This window comes from Vanellus vanellus, assembly GCF_965231255.1.
Source record: "Vanellus vanellus genome assembly, chromosome: 5".
NCBI lineage: Eukaryota > Metazoa > Chordata > Aves > Charadriiformes > Charadriidae > Vanellus > Vanellus vanellus.
The window spans coordinates 74,857,191-74,884,009 of NC_138910.1; the positions used below are offsets into that span (position 1 = coordinate 74,857,191).

A 26,819-nucleotide genomic window follows, 5' to 3' on the forward strand; every position below is an offset into this window, starting at 1 on the left:
AAGAATCATCCTGTAGAGGAAATAAAGTGTCGTTCCGCTCTGTGTGGGTCAGTGCTAGCATGCCAACGCAGTGAAAGCGGGGCACGCACTCTCTTGAAATCTGCATTTATCTACACTTACCTATACTCATATCCAACTGTGAATAATTTTATGAAGAAAAAAAGAGAAAAAGGCGCTAAATACACCGTTTATCTTAGCGTCTGGTTGTGACATAAAAAGCCTTGAACCTTCAGAAACACCGAAGTGCCACAAGAAGTGCCCATTGCATTTTTTTTTGCCCCGCATTCGGGGTTCGGTGCCCCCACCGCTACAAACCTCCCACGGACCGCCAGCGACAGGCACCAGAGGAACCCCCTTTCCTCCCCGAGGACCAACCCGGGGGTGAACCCCACAACCCCCCCGCCTCACACAAGCCACCTCCAGCCCGGCGGGTGCGGTGGGGTGCGGGGGCTTCCCCTCAGCCGCGGCGGAGGGCCCGGAGCCCCGGCACCACCGAGACGGGCTCCACCGCCGGTTCGGGGCGGCCTTTCCGCCCCGGCCGCGCCGCCATGCCCGGAAAACAAACAAAAACAAAGCGCTCTTGGGGGTGGAGCATAAGCGGCACCCACCATTTTGGGGGCCGGGAAGAGCCCACCGCCCCCCAGGCGGCGGCACTCGGACGGACACGACACCCCTCACCCCACCTTCCCGCCTCGTCCCGCCGGGGGCGGGCAGGGCTCCCCCCGCCGCGGGGCCGGGGCAAGCGGGGCCTTGCGGTTGCTAACCTGGCCCGGCGGGGAGGAGTGAGAGGAGGAGCCAGGGCGGCCTGTGCGACAAAGCCCAGTGCGCAGGGAGCTGGTGACCAGGAAGCAGAACAGCGCCGGGCTGCCGCGGGGCGGGCGGACCCCACCGGAGCCCGCTGCCCCACGCCGCCCCCTCCCCCCACGGGGGGTGGGAGGTCGGTCCTGCCGCCCCCCTCCCCCCCCCACCCCCCTCCCTTCTTCCCGGCTCGGGGGTCGGGGCGGGCGCGGAACGAAGCGCCAGGCGGCCGGGCTGCTGTTAAGCCGCTTAGGGCCGGGGCTGGCATGAGCCTCCCCGGCGGGGCGGCTGCGGGCTGCGCGCTGCGGCGGGGAGGCTGAGGGCGCGGAGCCGCCGCCGGCGGGGGCTGGCGGTCCGTCCCTGAGGAGGAGGAGGAGGAGGCGGCGGCAGAGAAAAAGGAGGAGGAGGAGGAGGAGGGGGAGCCCCCCTCCCCGTGAGGGGGAAGATGGGGAACTGCCTCAAGTCCCCCACCTCGGATGACATCTCGCTGCTCCACGAGTCCCAGTCGGACAGAGCCAGCTATGGGGACGGGGCTGAGCCCGATCAGGAGCCGCCGCCGCCATATCAGGTAGGGGAGGGGGCGGGGAGCGCCGCGGCGGAGAGCGGAGGCTGGAGGGGGCCCGGGGGAAGCGGGCTGAGGAGAGGGGCGGGCGGCGGTGTGCTGGGGAAGGGGCTGAGGAGAGGGGCGGGCGGCGGTGTGCTGGGGAAGGGGCTGAGGAGAGGGGCGGGCGGCGGTGTGCTGGGGAAGGGGCTGAGGAGAGGGGCGGGCGGCGGTGTGCTGGGCCCTGGGGAAGGGGCTGAGGAGAGGGGCGCGGAGCGGGCGGCTGGGCCCTGGGGAAGGGGCTGAGGAGAGGGGCGCGGAGCGGGCGGCTGGGCCCTGGGGAAGGGGCTGAGGAGAGGGGCGCGGAGCGGGCGGCTGGGCCCTGGGGAAGGGGCTGAGGAGAGGGGCGCGGAGCGGGCGGCTGGGCCCTGGGGAAGGGGCTGAGGAGAGGGGGCGCGGAGCGGGCGGCTGGGCCCTGGGGAAGGGGCTGAGGAGAGGGGCGCGGAGCGGGCGGCTGGGCCCTGGGGAAGGGGCTGAGGAGAGGGGGCGCGGAGCGGGCGGCGGGGCCCTGGGGAAGGGGCTGAGGAGAGGGGCGCGGGGCGGGCGGCGGGGCCCTGGGGAAGGGGCTGAGGGGCGCGGAGCGGGCGGCGGGGCCCTGGGGAAGGGGCTGAGGAGAGGGGCGCGGAGAGGGCGGCGGGGCCCTGGGGAAGGGGCTGAGGGGCGCGGGGCGGCCGCTGGGCCGCTCGCCCTGAGGGCCGGGCCGGCGGCCGCCGCTGACTCCCCCCTCCCGCCGCGGCCGCCTGAACCTCTCCCTTTCCGCTCACGCGTACCGGGGAGCGGGGGGGGGGGGGGGTGGGGTGGGGTGGGCGCGAGAAGCCGCTTTGTCTCCTTCAGTCTCCCAGCTCGGGCCTCTCGGCAGGCGGGAGATGAGGGCCGGGCCCGGCGGGGGGTGGTGGGTCCCGGAGGAGGAGGCCGGGGCGGGCAGGCGGTGGCCGTCCAGCCGGTGCCGCGTCCTTTGTTGCGTGCCTGCGGTGACATCACCGTCTGGCGTTGCGCTGCCGGGGTGACGCTCCGGGACGGGGACGGCTTTGTCCGGGCGCCTTTGGCCGTCGCCTGGGCTCTGCGCCCGTATTTTTAGCATCTGATCCCCTGTAAGTGACCGCCGGCGCAGCGGATCCTGTTTCCCTCGGCCCTGTGGGGCACCAGCGGGGAGGGGTTTCCCACCGCTGGGGGCTTTTTTTGTTTTCTGTCTCGGAGAGAATCTATTAATTTACGTCTTGATGGCGAATCGGGGGGGAATAAAAAAAAACAAACCAAAAGGCCGGGTATTTTCTTTTATCGGTTTTCCTCACGTTGGAGGGTAACGTTGGTGTAGAGAGGTGATGGCGTGGCCGTGGGAAGGGGAAGCGGAACTTGGGGTCGCATTTGTCCCCTCTTTGTGGTCTCCCTCCCAATGTACATTAGCCCAAACGAGCCACCTGCAGCGAACGGCTGTACAGCAGTAAAAAATGATCGGGGGGTGGAGGGAATTTCCCAGTGGTATAACTGCACCTTTTGTTCAAGTTCTAAAAGTATTTTCCTACCTGAGATAACTCGATGTCTTCCAGAGAAGTCTGTAGGAATGACAGTTGGGATGCAAATTCTGGAGGGTGACTCGGGAGCTCTCTGTTTTCTGGGATGGGAGACGTTCAGTGCTTGCGCAGACCTTGGTGTATAATTAACAAAAATTGCAGGAAGTATTTAACTGGGCAGACATGTAATCTGCAGACGCTTTAACAAGTTCAACAATTACAGCCCTGATTGGAAGCCCCTCGAGTGCTGAAGAGGAGCCCCACGCATAGCAGCCTGCACTGGCGCAGTGAAGCAGCCCTGGTGCCCGTTTGTTTTGTTTGGGTGCAAAAGCTTAATGTTAGAATAAATTTCCTGATGCGGGGAATCTCTTTTTCTGACTTCTAAACTATGTCTGCTGAAGGCCAATAAATAGAAAGTGCTTGGTGGCAGATTAAGTTTTTTAAAGGTGGCGTTCTAAATTAAGCCTGAATTGTCCATGCGGTTTAGGAATGCATTATACGTTGATCTGACAAAAATACAAAGTCTGACTGCTCGTACTATTTGTTGCGTTTACATCTGTGATTCTAGAAAGAGTTGTGGAGGTTCCCCCCCCCCGCCTTTGAATACAACCTCTCAGCTCTTTTAAGAGTCACAATTCGAGTAGATGCCTTATGTAGGCCGCCTTGTGTGGATTTTGGTGTAGATAAGTGCTCTTCCTTTGTCACTGGTGGGAGGGTTATTTTTTCTTGATGGAGAATTTCTTGTTAGTGTGGATGGTTGACTGAGAACACAGTAGACAGTAAAATAAATGAACCTACAGGTGTCTGTTACCAAGTGAGTGTATTCATAGCAAAACTTTCCTCACTTGACTAGAGCTGTGTAGCATCAGGTGATGTGCCCTTAGGCGCTTGGCTGTCTTGAACATCCAACAGCTTGTCCTGAAAGCCCCTGCGCTGATCCTAGTGATTCCTAAAGCTTCACCTTAAAGTAGCATTTTGTGTCTCATAGTCACAATTCAAAGCTAGTCTTTCTACAGATTTAACAATGGGTTGTGATTTTTTTTTTTTTTTTTTTTTTTTTTTAAAAAGGCCTTACCTGCAATATTGTGCAGCATTTCATGCACTTTGAGATCAAGGAGATTTGTAATTTTAAATAGTTTGGAGTTTACAAGATGTGCAAGCCAGACTCCAAATGTGAACAATTCTTATGCTCCATTATTGCTACTGTGCTAGCAATAGGTCACTCTCGTACTTTAACTTTCAAGTGGCTGCTTGGATTCAGTGTTACAAATGGGAATTTAGGAGTTTTGTCCTTGTGTGTGATAATTACATCTTTCACAGTAACCAGAATTAGAGTGTATATGAGAATATATAGACCCGAGGAAGGAAACAGAGGGAGAGGATAAAATGAGTTTGAAAACTAGCTTTTGGCAACTAACAGTGTGTGCAAGAAACCAGGAGGTGAACAATTTAAAATCTAACTACTGAAATTTCAGCTGTAAAATGGATATATATTTTAGGAGAGACTAAAATCTGGTATGTTTGCTTCTCTTGGGTTTGCAGCAATGATGTGTCAACTTCCTGAAGAGATCTTGCAAGGTATGCAAACTAGGAGAAGGAAGCTTGGTGCATGAAGGTACAGAGTTGTAGAAAATTACTTCTGTGTCTCTTATAATACAGAAGTTAGTTACTTTGACATTTAAAGTACTTTTGTTAGTTACTTTGACATTTAAAGTACTTTTGTTAGTTACTTTGACATTTAAAGTACTTTTCTGTATCCTGATAGGATTGTGCTATGGGCATCCGTATGGCAATCCCGTTAAGCCATAATTTTTATTTAGCTATTTATTTCTAACTGCAAAATGAGCCCCCAATAATCATTTCAGTATTGCATGTCAAATTTCTTTTATCAGTGGGTGCTATTGAACAGGCTGTGTAAAAATTCCTGCTTCCAAAAGTGAGATTGAAAATTGGATTGGCAGTATGGACACATGGAATAATGGGGAATATAAATTCCATTCAGAGGTTCTGCATATACCTATCTCTGCTCTCAGTTTCTGTGGCAGTACGTGTTAGAAGCTATGGCAGAAAGGTTTCAGAGAGGAAGCATCTTTTTAAACAGGTATCTGAATTAATGAGAACATGATCCATTAAAACATCAGCCATTTTCCAGTGCATCAATCTTAACAGCTAACATGGGAAATAATTAAAACACACCAAAAAAGGAGAGTGTGTGTGTGTGTGTGTAGGGGGGAGGGAAAAGAAGTGATTTCAAGAGTGGACCAACATTTTCATAGACAGATGCTAATTTTGGATGCCTCCATTTTAGAACCCAGAAATTACAACTGTTTTTCTACGTGCTAAGCGCATGCAACTCCATTTTTAACCAGAGAAAGTGTGATTAGGAAAGGGTTAGCTTTGGTTTTGTTTTTTCTCAAGTCCTCAAAATTGAGTATGCTTTCAAGTTTGTTTTCCTTTTCTGTGTATGACTTCTTCGCCATCTGTTGGCAATATGCCGTCTGCTGTTTTTCCATACAAGTTCACTGTTTTTTCCAGTTTCTCTTACTTCTAGTAGTTCTTCTCAAAGACTTTATTTTGCAGAACAGATGTGCCACTGTTTTTAATCCTTGTCTCCTATTTCTGTTCTTAAGTAGTTCCTTAATAGTTGCAGGAAATAATTTGCCAGTTTATTAAAATTTGGAATTTTATACAGTAAAGTAAAGAACACTTTATATCTTTTATCTCTCAAGTTTCTAAAAAGTACTGCTGTGGACTAAATATGCTATACTCTGAAAAAAAGACATATACCACTTAATAAATTAGTAAGCTAAAAGCATAAGAAATAAGTGCAGGTTCTTAGTATTGGTGCTGAATTAATAAAAGCACATTTGAAATGTTGATGTGGCAGGTAGACTAATGAAGTATTTTACCCCTTTACCTGAAGAGATCCAAAGTGCGCTCTGGTACTTGGTACCACCTTGTGTTGTCTTACAGGCCCAGATAAAATGTTTCAGTGGATCTAGTGGATTTTTTTATTTATTTTATTTGGAGGGATTAATATAAAAGCTCTTGGCCTGGATACTCTTTTGATTAGGCTGTAGGCACAAAATGAGACATCACAAACATGAGCTTAAGCCAATGTTGTGCTCCCATAATCCTCCAAAAGCTGTTGGGGACAGTGGGTTTTGAAAGCGCAATTTGGGATGTCTCATGGCTTCTCTTAAACTGAGGTTGCTGCAGTGGCTTCCTTTGCCCTCCTCTGTTAACTGAGTGTCACCTGTGCACACTGTACTCTTGTCCCCATCCATCTGTCTTGTCGTGCTTTGTGCCAGCCGTCCCCAGTTCAGGGAGGTGACCCAGCAGCCTGGGGTGGCGGTGTCCTGGGTTGTCAGCCACTCTCCAGCATCCCCTCAGCCTGAGTGCAGTGGATGCGGCCCTGGAGTGTGGCTTTGTCCAAGGCGCTGAAGAAATCCCCACTGTGAACAGTCAGAAAACCTTCTTGAAATAGTCTACTGTGTTTCTATGTGCAACTTGCCCCCATGGATGCATGTGTTGGATGTATTTTGCTCACCAGAGAAGCAAAGCTTTTATTATGCCCTCGTCGTGACTTGAGTAATATAATACATTGGTGTTCCGATGCTGTCTTCTCAAAGGCATGGTAATTAATATCATTAAAAGTTACAGACCAAATTAATTCTGGTATAGGAGTTGCACCCATTTATAGAAACATCTATACAAAATCCTCTTGGGCTGCAAATGAGATGATTTATCATCTGTGATGGTGTGTATTGTACAAGAAGGAAGACTATGGTAGTGTAATGTTATAATTTGACATTGAGTGGTGTGCAAAGCTAGAACTTCTGGTCTATGTTGGAACAGCATAAGAGGAAGAAAGAAAACATTACACACAGAAAGCTAGCCATGTAAAAAGTAAACCAACTAGTAAATTTACTTTGATGTAAGAGAAAGGAGTATATTTAAAAATTGTGTATGCAGGTTTTGCTCTTTTTCTGCTTGTCCTCCACATCTCGCTTGTTGACGTGTATGAATTACAGTTGCATTTGTGGATGTGGACTGAAATATCGCTTCAGTCCACAATTCCTCATTCCAGTGGAAACTTCAAAGGGCTTCAAACAAGAGTGTGTCTCTGTTGGCATATTGCTGGCCAGAACCTTCTGGCAGCAGTGTCCCACCTAGAGATCAGCTTCAGTGGGGAGAGAAGGGGATAGAGGAGCTAAAGTTGAGTTTGCTGCATGGATGAGAAATGGTGAAGTAAGCCAGTGATGCTTTATGTTTACTTCTTTTCAAGAATATGATTGCTTAAGCTACCTTATATAACTGGTTATCAGAAATGAACAAGTGCTATAATAGTATTCTGGAATGATATCTCAGACTGCGAAAGGCTAAGCAGTCACTTCTGATAAATTGTTGCAATACAATTTACACAGCTCCATTCAGAAAATCTGTAAGCTCTCCATGTCTTATGGTGCTGTTCTGGTAAATTATTTGTACGTGCAAGCAATAATAAACCTCTTTAAAAAATGTCTGTATAGGAATATACAGTTAATTTATCCAGATAGCAATGAATTATATGTATTACGAACTTCATTGTAGTAAACATCCAAGGTTGTTTGGTTAGTGAACAATGTGCCATGACACTTCTTCCTTCTTCCATGTCTGAAGAACTTAGCAAGTTGTCTAGAGAATTTTGTTGCTGGTAATCAGTGCTAGATGGAAAGTTTCCTGAAGGGTACTAAGTCTAACTTCCCTTCTAGATAGCAGTTAGAAAGAATTATGCACCTGTGTTTCCTGTCTCAATGCATACTGGTTTCAGCGCAGCCTGCTGGGCTGGCTGGCTGGCTGGTGCCATCATCCATTTTGCTAGTGAAAAAAGCTGTGGGGGGTGGGGGAGGAGAGGAAGGAAAATAAAGGTTACCAGATGGTATCACAGAGTTAGATAACTTTAATCTTGACAATAACCATTCATAAACTGGTTTTAATGAATATTTTAATGAATATTGGCTGAATATTGTAATTCTTCACCTGCTTAAAATAGATTTTTTTTAACTCCAGTTGGTTATAAATATGCATTAGACATGGCTAGAGGAAATGGGAAGTGTATGCTGATGTTCGAGTTCTCTATGTTAATCATCTTTCTATTATGAAAATCAGAGCCAGTTTCTGGACTTGGTGTTGTTGAGTCGGCAATTGGTAAAGATCCATTCCTTGCCACTTTAGCCATACAGTTTTCCAAGAGAAACTTTGAAAAGAATAGGATGTGTTTACAATTATATTTGATGGAGCATTGCTTGCTGTTTTACATGGATTTCTGCAAGAAATGTCTTGAGTTGTATCAAGATGCTACACAAGGTCCTCCCTGTCTGCCCATGTCCCTGTTCATCAATTAAACAAAGGAAAGAAGCTCAGCTTAATGAACACTTTTTGCAGACCTTGGTAATGGTTGTAGTCAAACTGGTTGCCAAATGTAATGTCAAGAAACTAAAAATAACACTGCTTGCTTGTGACAGGCTTGTGTCTTCCAGTCTTTGTGCTTGTCCTTGTTATTGCCTCCCCATAGCCACGCAAAGAGAAATGTATTTATATTTTGAAGAGGTAATGGTCTGTGGAATAGACTAAAGCAAATCAGCCGCGACTTTTCTATGAGCTAATGAAACAGTTCCTAAGAGACCAAAGAATTACAAAATGAGCAGGTTTTTAGGGATGTCATGGCTGAGTTAGAATAAAACCTCTCCAGGGGAAAAAGCTGGAGTCACCATTCTTTGACTCTAAAAGGCAAAGCAAGCTTCAGTCTTGATTTAGACCACAAGAAAAATTTGCCCTGACATTGTGAAGGTCTCAGGTGAAGATGTGTCTTGCTTCCTGAATGTAGGATGTGTTTTTGTAGAAGATGGGATCTTTCTTGTCATTCTGCCAGCCTCTTGGGGGGCAGCTGCAGCAGTGACCTGTCCCAGCAGAGCTAGAGTCGATGTGTAGCTTCTTGCTGGGTACAACTGCACTGTGGATTACACCCAAAAGAAAAACTCCATCCCCAAAACTAAACAAAGCCCCCAAAATCTACCAAGAAAATTACTAGCAGCCCTAGCATAAGCATTCATCATTCTTAGTTCAGTCTTCTCTTTAGTTTGTAACTTTTGGCAAGTCACTTAACTAGTCTGTGCTTTAGTTTCTTTACTGTAAAATGAGGAGTAAAGGAGTAATAAAGTTTTTCTTTAGCACAAGCATTTGTAGTAATTTAATTCCTCTTTGTAAAGAGTTCCATGATAATTTGATTTTAATAAAATAATATTGCTCCATTATAAAAAGAACCTCTGCAGGAATTTATGACAAACCTGCTGCTGTAGAGAGGGAGCTTTATCAGAAGATCTGTTGAAGGCAGTAGAGAAGTCTCCTAAAATCTGCTTTGGAATCTGACAGGTCAGCATTTATTTGGCAGCCTGTGGTCCAGATGCTCGATTAGTAGGAATGAAGAGGCCATGGAAGTGGCAATAAGAAATCTGGCCTAATCAGGATGATGAATCTTAGTCATGCTGGGAGATCGTGCGTTCTTTCAGGCAAGCCAACCCAAACAAGCGCAACTGCCCTCCTCAAAATCTAGGACCACCGTGTGTTTGGGAAGCTCTTATGTTTCCCGTATGTTCCACTGGTTCATTTCTGTGATCAGCAGCTGTTGCTGGCCGTACATCTGGACTTCAGTTTCAGAACCAGGGAAAATAAACTAGTTTCATGTTTTGAAGAGATAATGATCTGTGGAATGGACTAACACAAATCAACCGTGACTTTCCTATGAACTAATGAAACAATTTCCAAGAGACCAAACAGTTACAGAGTGGTTGTTTTATTTACCACTCCTCCATAGGAGTCTGCCGGCCGTTCTGTTTCTCATCAGTGAAGAAGAAAGTCAGAATGCCGGTGGCATAAAAGCTTCTGGGCCATGATCCACACGCAGTGACACGGACAAACAGCAGATGCGTGCAGCAACTGGAGGAGGAGATAAAAGAACCGTCCTTTCAACCGCAGTTGCGTCAGCCAAATCACAACCAGCTGGTTTATTGCATCGAGCATTTCTGCTGATCCACCAGAATGCTTATGCATGCTCTCTGCTTCGCACACGTGCACGCACGCATACCATCCTATCAAAGGCTGGGCTGATTCTTGAGCATTTTCATCCTGCCTCTTGTTTTTAGCCACTGGTTTAGTTTAGGGATGATGTAGACCTGTGGTGCCTGGGGGAGGACTGAAACTGTGGGAGGAATGAGAGAAACTGTGACTCAGGAAATTCAGTTTCTCGCTTAGCCCCAGCATGCAGCGATGAATGTGCAGACTATTATCCCTGCAATACTGAAACCTGTTTCCTTTGATCATATTTTTTGGGCACTGGAGAGGCCTCTGTATCCTCTCGTCTGCTCTCTCCCCACTTGAATCAATTTGTATTTCTAGAGGCATAGTTCAGAAGCAGTCCTTGTATGTACTTCGCTGAACAGCAAGGCCAAATGCCCCTGCAGGGACAACCTCATCCTCAGTCAAAGAGAAATCTCGGCTGGCTAACAATGCCAGCTTTTCTAGAGCTTGGAATTGCAGCTAGCCTGCATGACATTAGAGTTTGGGCTGCTAAGAGAGGTCCCAGAAGCATCAAGGAAACGCCAGGTTTATGACTAATAAAATTTAGTGAAGCTGCGTGAATATCCAGTGGTGAGTAAAAAGTCGTTCAGTGCTGGTTTGGACAAAAGAGAGAAATCTGCTATCCTGCAGCTGTGGTTAAAACTATTAAATTTACCAGATACTGCAGATTTCTAATCTTTCTCATAGCATAACTGCTTTTTAAAAAAAAAAAAAAAAAAAAAAAAAGGTCAAGACTAGGCTATAACCCAGAAATATAGCTATATGTACTTGGGCAGTAGTTCTGTAGAGGCTGTAAGGTTTCCCTATAGTCATGACCCCTATCGCTCTATGGCTGTCCTGATGATTTGTATACAAGCTCTAGCCAGAGGGAAATGGAGCAATATTTACCTGACTTTATTTATTCCCATAAGATGCATCTTGGTAGTGAGGGATACAAATCTCTTATGACTCAGTGTGCACGTGTTGCAGAATTGGATGAGGCTGGGTGCTCTTGCTCTTTCTGTTTCAGAGCTGCGGGAGGCTCACCTAAGAGATCAAAGTGCATCGGATTCTATTATTTTAGTATCTATGGGACAGTATAATGCATGACTACTCTGGGATGATGCCTGTGTCTGACTTTTATTCATCATTGTAATTAAACCCAGATACAGAGTTTGTTCTGTGCACTGAACATTAATCACAGCATTTTATTAACACGGTTGTCGAAATCTGTAATTCAGACAGTATAGATTAAGACCAGTATTTATCTTGCCTGAATAAATTTATTTTATTTGAAGTTCAGATAGAGAAGTGGTTGCTGTCAGGTTTTGAGCAAACAGGTGTAGTAAGCATTGCTCGACTGCAGACTTACCAAACTGCTAAACTGGTTTGGTCTGTACTGTTGCTTAACAGAAAGCAGTGAACTGCTGTATTCAGTGGAAACTACATAAAAGGCATAGATCAGCAAACTAGTGCTCTAAATTCAGGTTTAGTTAAGACACTGCAATCAGTATTTTGACACCTGTAGACTTTATTTTATGGTCTATAATACTACTTGCTTAATTGCCAGTTTCTGATGTTTTGTTTGTTTTCTGTTTAGGTATTATGATTTGTATAGCTGTTGCATCCATGTATTTCATAAGCTAAATTGAAGATACGACTAAGTCATTGCTTTAGTGTCTGCTTCACAGAGTTCTGTAACATTATATCTGTATATTTAGAGACCTTGAGACAGTTGCAGATTGTCCCACAGAGAGTGGCATCTGAAAGTATATTGCCCTTCTTGAAAGGAAACAATATCACGTCTAAAATTCAAGCAAAAATACTTAATCTAAATTAACTGTTAATTCTTTTCTAGGTTAGTGCTTTTTCACCTCGTAGTTCCTGGGTCTCTGAGGCTCTATGGGGCTGTTCTTACAGTGCTCACAAGAGCTAATGAAATCCCATCTGTAGTCACTAAACAGGTTACACCTCTACTTGTGAGTTTTTAGGGATCTGCAGATCAGAAACTAGTAAGAAGCACTGCATAGGCAGTGTTACTCTAAGGTCTGTCCTGAGCCAAGAAAACTCTGCTTGCCCTGACAGAAGAACACCTCTGGCTAATGGCATCCAGGTGGTGCTGCAGTGGCTGTGATGGCCAGGTACGCTCCAGCAGCTGGGCTGGGTTAGATGGGGGCCTTTGGCCCACACCTGAGTGGGATGCTCAGTTGCTCTCCCACCCCACCCTCAAATGGAAGTGGTAGTGTGGTACTTAATCCATCAGGATGGAGTCATATGATAACTCACCTGGAGCTCTGCTGGGTTTTATATAATCCTTTCAGCCAGTCATCTGTAAGAACCAAAAACGAGATGCAAGGAGGGATTTTACATTATGTCTGAATTTAGACAAACTCTGGAATTTCTAAGAATTTAAGTTGTATTTATTTTACTGTGTGGCTAAACTACTGAAAGTGAGTTTACCAAAGAATGCCTATTCCTTTTGTAAATATAGTGGGGTTCTTGATTTACAGTAGATAGAGTCAGGTATTCAGAGGCACAGTGTTTTATGACTAATTAGTTTTATTTTTAAAAATCCTTTAGGAAAGAAAAAATACTATCCACACAAAATTTCATGCTCCAAGTAATCTTTGTTTTCCTCTATAAACTGTATTCTTGTTCATTGAGTAACCTGTTTTTTTTTTCGTACCTCCCAGAAGCAGCAAGATGACCTAGATCTAGAGCTTCCTGGGGAAAAGTTCACTTCACCCTATATATAGCTTCTCCTGAAGTGCCTTTATGTAGCTGTTACCTACTCCGAGCTGAGAAACTGAGAAAAGAGCTATAGTTTTAGCCTGAGGTAGGAAAGGAGGGTGTTTTATCCTTCTTCTTTTTTTTTTGGGTCTAGTAAATACATCTTATGCACATGCCACTATCTGGATTCCAGTGTGGTGAAGGCTGGGCTTCCAGACTCCCAGCTGCAACATACAGAACTTCATGTTTCTGTGTCTCCTCAATGTGCTGTGGCTGAATAATGACCAATTACCTCTTGGTTAACGAGCGAATTGGATCATGCCTTTGTGCTGGCAGGAGTTTCTGCAGTGGACTCTGAACGTGATGTCCTGGGGTCAATGTGTTCTTTGCTCCAGTCGGATCACACAGATGGAGATTCCTCCAAGCAGTGCTGTTGGTGCAGTGGTATTTTTGTTGGAAAGCAAAAACTGGGAAAATGGTAGTAACAACTACATCACAGATGCTACCAAACAGGCTTTTGGTGTTGAAGGATCAGACAAATGTTTCCACCACAGGGGAACAAGTCAAATGGTGAAGAGTACTGTAGGCTGAGGGAAACTTGTCCATTCCTTTGTAAGCTTAAGGCATTTTTTTAAATATAGGGGAGTTTATCTGAGTCAGCCCGTCAGCAACTTCAGCTGTTTGGGCTTCTGCAGCCTTTCTGGGGAGGGAAGGGTACTTTCCGTGTCTCTAAAGAAAGTGCTGCTGTCTCGTGACACCATATGCTCCTCTCCTGGGTCCTTCACCACACTGAGGATGGGTGCCAATGGAACCCATCAGTGCTCCTGTGTTGGGGTGCGTACACCTCCGACACATGGGGAGACTAGCATCTGCATTCGTTTAGTTTTATTTGAGGCAGGATTCTGCTCCAGCACTTACGAATAATGCCTTTGACAGACATTGCTCAACAGTGAACGCGGCTGAGGCCAAAGGAGAGGCTTAGGGCCTACTTCTGTGTTCAGCGGCCACAAGCTGAAAGCAGGTGAAAATGTGGTGTGCCTCGTGGTCGGTGTTGTGTGCATCCATGTTTCTGGTGCAAGGAGGTCTGATCTAACCATCTGCTGCTGCCAAAAGGGATTGCTGCGCTTTTCCCTCCTGTTTTCCACTTGCAGCCATGTGCTCTGCAGTCTCTTCATGGTAGCTTTGGTGCTTATCTGATCCCTCAGTGAGTCAGCTCATACCCTTCAAGTGTCTGAAATGGGTTCTGTTGCTCTTATTTCCCTCCTGTCAGATTAGCGAACCAAACTGACTTCTTGGTGGAGATTAGATTTATCTGCACTCTTTGCCATCTGTATCTTGTGTTTTACTTTGTGACATCTCTGGAAAGGTCTGGAGGTGTCAGATATTAGATGTGTGTTATTACCACAGAAGTTTTGGCTTCTCCATGTTGCAATTAAGGATATACTCAAACTTAATTGCATAGCAGAGCATGCACAGAAGGAATATCTGATACTGGTTTGGGCAGTGGGTGCATTTGGGAATGAAATGCAGTCTAAAAGGGTGCCATTTCTAACTTCAGTGGGGTGGTGATTTCAGTTGGAGAGAATTTGCTGCTTCAGGACAAATCTCTGATGTAGACAAAGCCTCAATTCCATTTTTCTTAAATGTGATCATTCTGATTTAAAGAAAGCCACCACCAACAAAACATAGTAAGAGTACAAATCTGTCAACTGCAACCACCGCTAAAGACACTTGGATGCTTTTCCTCACTATTTTCTTTTTAAAAGAAGCTTCGTTAACGTTAGCTAAACAGTAGCTGTTGAGTATATTTGGTAAGTACAGGAATGGGTGAAGACTTTCACAGCCTGTTGATGTTGCGCAGCAGACTGTGATGTCCCTTGGGACACAACTGACCACAGTAGCATCATTCATCTGCATTGTGGGGTGCTGCTCTGCCTCTTTCCTCACACAAGCCTTGCAGTTATGACGCCATGGATGGTTTCCAAAGTCTGAACATAACTTGGCAAGCTTTGTCACTGCTGTTAGGAGCTTGATTACCTTTGTGCATATGTATGTGAGGACTGCCAGTGTGTGCGGGTTTTATTAAAACAAACTCCCTGTTGTCTAAAATGTTTAGAGTTAAGAAATTAAGTATTCAAGAGCAGAAACTAAGCTGGCCACCTCAATTTGGCTGTGCTGTTTGTATGTTTTGACTCCTTATTCTAGTTTGGTGTCCCTCAGGAGAGGCCACTAGTCTCCTATTGAAGCCAGTCTTAATTTAAAGCAAATTGAGGGACAAAAACCCATTTCAAGAAATAAACTTGAGAAGCAAATCTTGCCGCTTCTTTACACGTCTGCTTATGCAGTGTTACCAACTCTTGTCATTTCTGTGGCAATGCCATGCCATGCTCTTCCATAACTCCAACCCTCTTCCTTAGTACCTTTCTGTTTAGTTTTCTGAATTCGGAACCAGTGGCACTGAACACGAGCAGTAAATACCATCTTTACAGTTTTTTTTGGATCTCATGAACTGAGTCAGGTCAGGCTCGATTTTTGGCTTGGAGACCTACAAAAAAAGCCCAAAAGCCACAAGGAGATGCGGCTGCTGGGGCAGTGAGGGACACCCTTCCTTGTTGGTCACTGGTAAGCAAACAGCCCAGCACTTTGTCGGGGCTGTGGGGCACTGCAAAGCTGTAGAAACTGTTCTCTGAATGAGACCAGTTGCAGCCACTAACGTTTCCTTGGTTTATTTCACAAAATATGCTGGCCAGGTTTCAGTTTGAGTAAAGTAACACATTTCAGCTGGAGAGAATATAGCTATCTAAATTAGACCAATACCTATTGCCCTTTCTTCTTTAAAAATACTTAAGTAACGCATCAAACTGAAGTAAGATACATATTTTTTAAAATCCTAGGTGCAGAATGGTTACCGTGTTCCACTGCCTGTATATCAACATAGAGTGCAATAATCCCATGTATACTTGTTCACCTTATGTTTTGCTTGCTGCAGCCTAAATCCTCGCCAGTGGAGCAGCTGCCTAGTGCTTCTCAAGCAACACAAGTGGGTTTGTAAAGCTGGAGATTCAGAATGTGCTAAAACTTCCAGCTAGCATACGGTCAGCAGAACAAGCTTTATAAAGGTCTTTTTTTTTTTTTTTTTTTTTTTTTTCCCCCAGGCCTGCCTTCACTTCTGCTTCTACTTGTAGATTGTACTGAAGGAAATGGGGTTTGGCCAAGAACCTTTGTGCTTCTGCCATAGGTGTTTTCCACCAGCAGAGATCAAATCAGAATTGCTAATGCAAAATGTCATCCAAAAATTTCTTTTCTTACTTTTAAAGGTTTTGTTTTGTTAGCATCTTAAACTTCCAGGTAGACGTGACAGTGTCTGCAGACATTTATAATAGCTTCAATAAAACGAGGCTTAGGTTTAATGAGCGTTATCTTCTGTATTTTATCTAAATTAGCTTTGGGTTAAATATGACAAGTATCATTGCTAGTTGTTACACTGAATCATAGGTTATATTCGTTTGGTAACAGCCCTGTTTGGTACAGTGTTGGAAATTACATATTAACAAGTGTGTGAATTGGACTGTTTTCTGGTGTCTGAATAAGGGGTTATATGGATAGTTATGTATATGCTCAGTGAAGTTACTTTCTGCAGATAATGTATGATTTTTGCAAGATACTGGTTAAGCTTTGCCCTTATTACTCCTACAAGGAGCATCTTTTGATCAACCAAGAACTAAGACCCAAGAAGCTATTTTACAATTATAGATTGTTTATGGCAAACTGTTATTCTTGTAGGGAACAGATCTTTAGCTGTTTTTCTGATGTTTACTCTCCTGATTTATTTAGAGATGAGTCCTATATCCCTTTCAGCCTTAGTTTTTCTAGGCTAATGCTTCTGTTTTTATTTTGTTAGTGGGTATGGTATTCAAGCAACTTGGTTTTCCTGAAAAACAAAATCTGTCTCATCCATAGTCAGTGAAACTAAAACAAAAAAAAACCAAAACACCACAACAAAACTCCCCCAAAAAGAAAAAAAATTAAAGTGGGGCATATTTTAAGTGATTGAGGGATCATTGACTGACTTCTCAGCGTCTTGCAGGTGAATTTTGTCATGATGACTGAGAATGCAAGTCATAGACAATATTTACTTTAAATCTGCAGAACATGCAGCTCAGAAGTCCAAGGGGCAAGCACCTCTTCATGCTCTGCTAGCCATTATCCTCTCATTGGGGTAAACCATTCCATAACGTGCTGAAGACCTCACCAGGAATGCAGTGTTACATGAAGTGATTAAAAAAAAAAAAAAAAAAAAAATCAGGGTCAGGCCTGTAAGTTATTTCAAGGCTAATTTCTGTACAAAGCTTCAGCAGAGCAAAGGAGTTTTCTTTAACCTGATCTGCCAGTTGGAAATTGCTCCTTAGGGTACTTGCTGTATGGTTTTCAGCAGATTATTTGATGAACATTGGACTCATTTTTGCCAGTCTTCATGGAGAAAGCCATGCTCAGCCCTTGTCTGCTCCCAAGGAAGTATCTAGAGCTGCCCACCTCCCAAAACGATGGGTTTATTTCAGCTTCTGCTGTCTGATTCAAAACAACAAATGAAAGAACAAAAATTTGTTTTCTGCGGTGATTTCTATTCGTGTCTTTACTGCAGCAGAGATCTGTCTATAGGAAAGGAGGTATCCCAAATAAAGACAGGAATTCAGAGTCATCTTGCTACCTTGCCTATTTGGTTTAGAGATTACTTAGCAAATCTTTTACTGTCCCTGGCCCTGACTTCACTTAACTGCAGCGGTGTGTAAGGAGACAAAGCATGTTTAGTCCTGTAGGTCCTCGGACTTGGAGGGTGGCACTAAAGGCCATCTGCTTCCCAGATTCCTGCTGCACCCACCACCTCTGACGTGCATTTGAGGTGTCCTTTTGGGGACTGTACAGTGAGCTAAAAAAAGTCTAGAAAGGTAACTAAAATATTTCTGTACTAATTGAGTGGTGATGTTTCTGCTTATGGAGTTAAAATCCAAGTAAGGAGCTGCTTTTTCTCTTTTTGAGCCTATCTAGCTCTTACAGTTACACCCTAATGACTCCCAAGGTAACAAGGCATATTCTAGACTAAATGTCATAAGTTAAACCTAAAAAACTCCCATGGTTTTCCTGATAGCTGTTCTGCTGTGGGTGTGTGTATTTTTTTGACACAATAACATACGGAATACCTCCAGATTTACTGCCTCAAAGCTCAGTGTTACTCCATTCCAGTGTTTTATTGTGACTGCAGTTTCTCTGTGTGTGTTTAAACTGGCAAAACTTACTTTAGTGCTCGTGTGGGTTGTAGCAGGACGTGGTTATTCCACCCTAAACATTAATGCAGGAGAATACGATAAGTAGAATTATTTATGTATATCTTCATAAAGCCTGAAAGAGTAGCATGATGTTAATGACATCAGGCTTTCATTTCTTACTCTGAGGGGTATGGGAAGTAGCACGTACCTCGCCTACGGCAGAGTTACGCTTTGGTGTGGGGCCTGAGTGGTTGCCTTGTACCCATGCATCTAAATTGGAGTATTTGGAAGTCACAGGTAATGTTCTTGGGAAATTAATTCTTTTAAATTTGTGCAGATAACCTTTGTATTTCCGTGTGATCTTCTCACCTCCAGCCCTAAAACTGTATCCTATCTATTGCTGTATTAGGTGTTTAGGGTTTCTGGTGTAGTTCACACAACACGAACGATCCCTCATTGCGTATGGATGAGCTAAGGCTGGAGATCTCCAGGCTTCGCAGCTGCTCTCGTACGGGGGTGTCAGGGTGAAATGGGCCTTTGTCTTCTGACCAGTCAGTCCATATTGGGGAATAATGACCTCTCTGTTTTCATGTCCCTCCTCTCAAACAGTTTTCTGTTCTTCTGAGATTTTGTAACAGCCTGAGCGTTAATTCAGGCAAGTACTTAAGTAGGTGCTCAAGTGCTGCGTCCCTGGTAGTGTCTGAAGTCCTTACTAAGTGTGCTACTACTGGGGTGGTAGTGGAGACATCTGTAGATCTTACTAGCTGATACTTGCAGTCAGCAGGATGAATCCATTGTGGAAACCTCAAGTTTTCCTTCAGAAAGCCAATTTTAATGTAAATAGAGCTCTTGCCACCTTCCATGAGAGCAGATGTAAGCAGGGGAATGGCCTGACAAACAGAGGTTTTTCTTCATCCCGTTGGGGCTTCCCATCCATGGTGGCTGCAGAGGCTGGGCCAGGCTCTGCGCTCCCTGTCCCCCACCCCATCGCCCTCGCAGAGCCTTGGACCTGCTTAATTTCCCCCTTCTAACCACCTACTCTGAAAGCACCTGTGCAGAAACGAACGCAAGTACTTTTGGTGTAAAACCAGCACAGGCAAGATCCAAAGAAGAGTATTAAAAAAACCAAACCAACCAAACAAACAAACAAAAAAAACCCCAAAACCCCCCAAAAAAACCCCAGCAACAAAACAATATAGGCTGAGAATGATGATTAGACAGGTGGTTGTTTATACAGTTAGTGGTGGACGTTGTATCTTATTCGTCTGTGAAGCTGAACACTTGTAGCTTGTCCTGGTTGCACCAGCAACTGACTATATGTTTCATACACAGTAGTAAAATGAACGTGTGTTTTCCAGTGACAGATTAAAGAAATGACCAGATGCTCATTGAACTGTCTCTATGCATTTAAAACTTTAAAATAAGTACGAAAAACACGTTCTGGAAATACTTTGCTTGTATAACCAGCTCCTGAGAGAGCTATTTATGATTTTTTTTTTTTTTCCTACCTGTTCTTGGCACAGGCCTTTTTTCTGTTAGAAGAGGTTTGACAGTTGCATGAGATCACACTTGGATTTGTGCCCTGGGAGCTAAAAACGCAGAGTCACTGCTTGCGAGGACAAGACTTCGCTGGAAAAAATAGAAACGTTGCCCTTGTGTTCACTGCTAATACTGCATCGAAAAGCAGAGCTTCATCAAGCTGTAGTGTGCCTCAATATTCGTATGGTCATTCCTTGCTTTTAAATAGAGCGCTGCTTTAAAAACACCAACAAACCAACAGATTTAGTAATAATTGTTTAGTGCCTGAGACATTCCTTTAAGATTAATAAATGACTGGTTGAGATGAGCCCATAGCTGGAATTGGTGCCTCTGGCTGTTTACTGCTGCTGCTTATTAAGTCAAAGTTGAAATAATTAATGTTGCTATCAAATGACGCTAAACAAATAGCCAAATCACAATTTTTGTGTGCATTTATTCTTGCTGAAGTGGGAGATGGCAGCAAGCGTGCACCTGGGAGAGGTGACGGTGCAGCACCGTGGGCTGCGCCAAAATCTCTTGTGTACAGCCCAGACGTTCAGGGTGCTGTCGGTACCCCCAGATTCAAACACCATTTCCAGCTTCAAGACATGGAAGAAATCTCAGAAATTGCCCCATCGTTTACCCAGGATCTTACACCCGGGATGGCTGCACACAGAGACTCGTACTGCGCTCGAGGTGCCCTCATGTATGGCAGGTGTATGTGAGGCTTCACCCATCTGTGGCTTTCTAGCAGGCTAATGAAGAAACATGCTTAAAAAAAGCTCTGGTTAAGCTGTTGCAAAATGCAGCATTGATTATATCCTTTAATTGGCCTCAGGAAGCCTCCTGGCCACCTCTGCACAGTCTGGTCCCCTGCTGCACTGTTGAGGCTTCAAATCACATACCTGGGTCTTAGGGGCATCCGCTCTGTGTTACAAATCTGGATGCCGTTAAGAAAATGAAAAGTCCTGTGGATCTGAGCGTACCATCAAACTGCCAAGGTGTGGCGGCTTCCTGCTTGAGCACGCATTTGTAATTGACGATAGCTTTGTTAAAAAGGCAATTAAAATATTTCAAATTGAGTACAAAGTTATGACCAAGTGAAGTATAACACAGACTCCTGAGTTTTGAAATAAACCCTGCTGTCACGGGCTGTTCTGCTGACACAGTCTCAAAGCAGGTGCCCCCCCCCCCCCCAGCAGTCTCTCTGCTTTGGGTTTTCTTGCTCTGTGGTTACGCAGACCCAGCTCATCACCAGCCCCATCTGCTTTTTGAAGCTCTTCTGCAATAGGACGTGGTCTGTTACGACTTTTCTCCCCAAGTTGTTTATCCTTGGAGCAATCTGTTTTCTCCGCTTTCCCTAAGGTTTGGCAGAGGTTTGCACTGTGTGAGAGTGCCGCTCTGCCGAGTCCCTGTTTGCTGCAAGGCCTGATGGAAAATTCTTCATCAGGTTTCTGCTTGGCTTCCCTTGCCGGGGGGAGTCTGTTGCTAGCCCACCTCCCTGGGCTAGCACAGCTTGACTCATCAGCCATTCTTTACCTGCTCCCTGCTCAAGGGGAAGGTCCCAGTCAGGTTTGCGGAAGCCTTCTCCGATGTTGCCTTTTCTGTGTATTTTGCTTGGGTAACTCTATAAAAAGAACTACTATGTTCTCTTTCAAACCTCTTTTTTGGTGCTCGATTACAACTGGGTGGTTACAGGAAAGTATTTTGTGTCATCGTGTAGGGTCATACATCAGGGGTAGATGATTCGAGATAGCTGCTGTTGATCTGCATGTTTGTATTTGTTATCTGTTACCTCTTATCTGAGGCTAAATTGACACCTTCCAGAAGACACTACTTGGAGGTGATGTTCTCCTTCCAACTGGGGCTGTTGCGTCTATTTTAAGTCCTCGTTTAGGAACCTGGTATATAAGGACTTGTATTTGATACGATGGGTTTGGATGTGTGTTGAAACGTGCTTTAGGCAAGGCTGCTGAGCTGCCTTCTGGATAGCCCTCTTTGCCCGAGGAGGATGCCTGCCATGTTGTTGAACAATAATGCCGAGATAACACCATACACTGAGCCTACAGATGAGATCGTTTGTCACTTGATGTCACCGATCCTTTGATACCCTCCTCACTCTATATTTTTTCTAAAATACGTTCCTAGTTCTACATAATATTTCTCTGCTATATGTTATTATGGTCTTAATAGTTCAAACTAGCACATGTAAATATACATATGCACATCTTCTGTTTACACAGGGAAGTACATACAGCCTGTATTTATACTTCAGCAGCCCTCCCCCGATGGATTGCTCATGTCTTCAGCTTTTCATGTTTACTCCCTGTTTTGGCTTTTTGTCCACAGCCTGTCCTCTTGGTTAATTAGGGCCGATTTCTGTAATTCTGCTACCTTGTTCCTGAAGTACTCAGAAGGGTTGTTTTGTTCTTAGAATCGCCTTCAAGCTGACCTAATTCTTGCCAAAAGATACATTTTAGCACTCTTGCTATTTTTTGTGTTTGGAGTCAGGATTTCACAATTGGCTCAAGTCCCTGACGGGGGCACTCCTCCATTTTCCTCTTGGCTGCCTGTTCCCAGCTTTTCCAGTGGCGATAGCGACGGCACAGCCGATGGTCATGGCTTGTTTGCTTTTCATGAGGCGAGGAGTTGGTTGGATCAGCGTCCTCCCAGCCAGGGAGGAGAGCCAGTGCAAGGCAAGTGGCAGGACCTGTGGTTCAGCAGCAGCGTTGTCTTAGACCAGCTGGACTCAGCTGCACCCTAATCCCTGAATTCCCTGAAACAGCACCAGGAGGTAAGCAGGGGCTGCGTGTGCTTGGCTGACTATGCTGAGTCTGGGGGCTCAGGAGGCAGTTCAGGGCATAACGTGCACCATCACTCTTAGTGCATTACATTGTCCACCTGAAGTCACCTATATGCCTATACTCTTCATGGGGCGTCTGCCTGTCCAGTAATCCCTATAAAGCCCTTCACTTGCAGGATTGCACAGACTTGTCCAAGTGGTGCAGTGCTTTGGGTGTTACAGGATGGTAGATTTGGGCCAAGCTCACGTCCCAGGAGGCAGAAGCACCTGTGAGCTTAAACTTTTTTGTCTGCTGTACCCTGAGCGTGAGTCAAAGTCTCCACATGAGTGGTTTGGGTGGGTGTGCATGGGGGACAGTGTCTGGGACACATCACACGTGTCTGAGATCACGGGACGAGCAGAGCAGGTTGTGAGCCAGTCTGTGGGCTGCACTGCGTGTGGGGCCTGGCAGAGCAAGAGTCCAGGGTGCCAGCAGACTTGACCTCTTGCCCAGGATGATCAATACTTGCGTTTTCAGCTGTTATCCCTTTGATTTATACTATAAACAAGCTGCACTGATTGATGTTTACCCTTTCCAGAAAGTAAATAATCGTCTGAAGGAAGTGTGAACCATTCTATTTCTGTGTGGACTGTTAGCGTTCTGTCAGCTTCTCCATTCTTAGTTCCAGAGTGCTTCCCCCATCTTTCCTGCTTGGATGAAGCCTCTGAAAAACATGTTAACTGGATTAGTTTGTTCGGGGTTGTCTTTTTTTAGTTTTGCTTCCTGCTAGCCAGCAGTTCCACAGCAGTAAGTGAATGGGATGCAGTAGGTTCACTCTGTACCTTTCAGCAGAGGATACAGTCTGAGATTTATACTGCAGGACCATTTTCTTCTTCCCCAAACTTCAGGTTTTTATCTGTAGTTAAATCTGCTCCTCACTTCTCCAGCAGCCATCTTGCTTGAACCATAAGTGCTGTGTTTAACATAGCCATAGCACTATAATAACTGTCTGCGCTTGCCAGGCCAAAGAAGGGGTTTCTGCGACGATAACCACTTGGCGTAAGTAGGAGAGACTGTGTAGCAATAATGCAGATGTTGTGGTTTGCTTATGGGGTAGGATGATCCGCATACATGTGCTGTTTTACCACCAGCTGCAGAAATGCATGCTGTCCCCTTCTGCTAGATTTTCTCATTACCCAGCTGCTTTGCTTTGTAGTCCTTGGGGTGTACGCGTCTCAGGAGGCTGCATTTTGTGCCTGTGTGTCCTTAATTTAATGCTTAGGGGCAACTATTCTTTTCTGGCTTTGCTCACTGCAGGAACTTGACAGAAAAGCATGCATTTTTGGAAATTGTTTATGGATCTTTTCCCTCCCTGTATTAAAAAACCCCACAAACTAACAAAAAACCCCAAAGAAACCCAACAAAGCCCCAACAAACTATTAAAATAAACAAGCTAGGAGCTCTAATAAGAGGACTTTGTTATCTCTCAGAAGTTGTGGCCTGATGCTGTAAGTGGGGCTGTCTGGAGAGATGGAGTCAGTTCTCTGGTGAGCAGTTTGATGGTCTGGGATGTGTCAGTGTATATGTTACCCACTTTCGTGAAGAAATTCACACCCTGATGTTCAATGGAATCACTGGAGAAAGGAACAAGGAGAGCTAAAACCAACACGAAGCTGGCAAACAAGGATTCCGTTAGTGGAGCTGTACCCAAGGACTTGGCCCTCGAGTCAGAGAAACCGGCTGTGCAGCCTGGAAATATAAAAACTGTCTGGTTGTGTCAGGAGATTGTGCTTGTAGGGATTAATTACTGCTTTTTAATTACTGCTTTTCCCCTCCAACTTCTTCTTGCTAATCTTTTGTATTTAGGTTTGCATTGATGGTTAATCAAATTTCAGAGCAGGTGACTCTACAGAGCAGCAGGTGACTTCCATCTGCCAGGTAAGGCTGGGTTTGCATTGCCCAAGCTGAAAAAGGCACCATCAGCTATTTATCTTGGCAGCAGGTAGCTTTTTTGGTTTTGTGTGACAGCACAGGTAAGAGCTTGAAAACGAAGTCCCTTTTTCCAAATAGCCCGTGTCACTGTCTAGGAAAGCGTCAGGCAGAATGCATCTAGCTTGTACCTGCTTTGTCTCTGCCCCAGCCCTATTTTCAGTGGCAAAGCTGAGCTTAGGGGACAGGTGATATTTCAAAAGTCGATAGCCAGGACTCAGTCTCTTTCCTGGCTGCTTATCTTTTCCAACTCTTTAGATACACTTATTTCTCAGTAATTTCAATGGAATAATTGTGAAAAATTGAAAGGACAATTTTACAATTTTAGTAATAGCATAAATAAGGCTATGCCATTGCTGCAGAAGCACCATGGCTTTCACCAAAAACACCTTTATCTGAAATGATACATAGCTCAAACCGGGTCTTGCTTCTTAATTGGCATCAGCAGCTGGAGAAACACTGTGCAGATTCTGCAGGTTCCTCTCTTCTGTTACAGACTGTTTCCTTAGTCTGTTGTTAGATTAATTACTGACCATATCTGCAATGCCTAGTTCCTACCGTGCCAGAATTCTTATTAATCTTCCCTTATGAGCGCCCTGGTGGGAAGCGTGTACGAACCTGAACGCATCCCAGGTGCAGGGGAGCCCTTGCTGGGGTTTGGAGCGTTGCTCTGGATACGGGCCAGTAAGATGCTAGTCCGCATGTTTATTTAAATGATAATAAAATTTCAAAGGAAAATCTGAGATGTGAATTTTTTTATGTTGTGGGGTAGGTTTTTTTTGTCCTTCAGAGCTGTCAAACTTATCAAAGAATATATCAAACAAAGGAAAGTAAAAGTGAAGTGGTTTTGTTTAAAATGATCATGAACAATTAAAGTAAGCTCTCCTCAGCAAGCAGTGGTAGCAGAACAATCCTAAATCTTAAAAATGAGGTAAACATACATTGGCGTTAAAGTTCCAGATGAACCAAGTATACATTCAAAATCTAAATTGTGTGATTAGTCCCTTAGGGAGGAATGTGGGAATCCTGAGAAATTCAAGTACTTGGAACCGTATCTGAAAGGTGAGCGTGTGTTTAGTAGAGTGGTGTGATGAATCTGTTACTTGTTGGGAAAGGACTACTTGGATCTTCACACTTCTCACAGAAACAAAGGGAATCAGTCTTTGGCATGCTTGAAAATTTGGTAAAGGATCAGTTTACAGTTTTGCTTAATACAGTGTTAATTTAATGTTTTAATATCTTTTCTGACTATATTACTGTTAAGTGAATGGGGTCTGCTGGACAAACCCATGCTTTAGATTCCAGCTTTTGCCAGAACGGCTCCTCTTGTGCCTGCGTGTGTGTCTGATCTGGTTGTTTGTCCCAGGTGTCTCCACCAAGTGGGAGTGGTGAGAGGAGGGGATTTTTCTTTCAAAAGAACATTTTAGCGCAAGTGTTCAGCTGTTGCAGTTATTTATACTGACTGGCTACTGGGAAGCAGGAATATAAAAGATTGGGTAACAGTATATACCATTACATGGTATTTTATAGCAACTGGTATTCAGCTTTATAAATGAACTGTTTTCTTCTGTATGGCAGAAAAACGTTTTTATAGTTGGCAGGCTGCTTGTAATATTCTAAGGATTATTAAAGTAAGATGTAGTTGTTGTATAATGCACATTATAATGGTGAGTGGTTTTACAGTAATATGTCTTGGGGGAGGATATTATTTCAGAATGTGTATTCACATACGGATGGAGTTTGAGTCTTTTCACTCAGATCAGAATGGCATTCAGAGAAAAGGCCCCTGCACTGTCATCCCAGCAAGTTCCTTATGAGTAATAAAGTAGCAAGAAGAGAAAATTTCATAAAATTCAGCAGGGATTTTGGAAAAAAAAAAAAAAAAAAAACAAAAAAACAAAAAAACAAGCAACCAAAAAAACCCAAAAAACAAACAAACAAAAAAAAACCCAAACCAAAAAGCACAATTTTTTTCCTCACCTCCTGACTTTACATCTATAAGCTGAAGTTGTTCTTGTCTAGATAAGTTATTTAGGCTTCCTGCTAAGCACCTCACCTTAGAGGTGAGAAAACTGGGAAGCAGCAAGGCTGAAAGATGTGCACGGTGATGAGCAGCACTGTAATAGGCAGCGATGCAGCAGGGCTGGTAGAGCTGCAGAAAGACCAGGCGGCTTCTCCCACCGGTGTTTGAGGGCTGGTGAGCAGCAAAGCGTATGTGGCCCAGATGCAGCTGTATGGGAAGCAGCACAGCTGCTTCCAGACAGCACGTTGCAGGAATGACATTTGTATATCGAAGGGATTTAAAAAAAAAAAAAAAAAAAAAAGCTGTGGGAACTGCTGGGGAAATTCAAATTGAACTGTTATATTTGCATTAATTAATTAGGCAGCAACCGCAAGGAGCGTAAACGCTGTACCTACTGGTATTTAAAAAATGTAAAAAAGACTTTGGATAAACATGGCTAGGAAGGCGTTTGTTGTCTTTGTGGGACTGAATTAACAGATATGCTGTTGATCTGGTGTTAAAATG

General features: G+C 44.8%; 1 protein-coding gene across 1 annotated transcript in view; it reads left to right on the forward strand.

Annotated features, from left to right (window-relative positions):
• The first annotated feature begins 688 nt into the window (after positions 1–688).
• RNF11 (ring finger protein 11) overlaps positions 689–26,819 on the forward strand; it is a 34,291-nt gene continuing 8,160 nt past the window's right edge. The window contains exon 1 of the mRNA XM_082484618.1: positions 689–1,366. Within this exon, the coding sequence (XP_082340744.1) occupies positions 1,244–1,366 (123 nt within the window). The 5' untranslated portion in view covers positions 689–1,243. The remainder of the gene's footprint in view (positions 1,367–26,819) is intronic.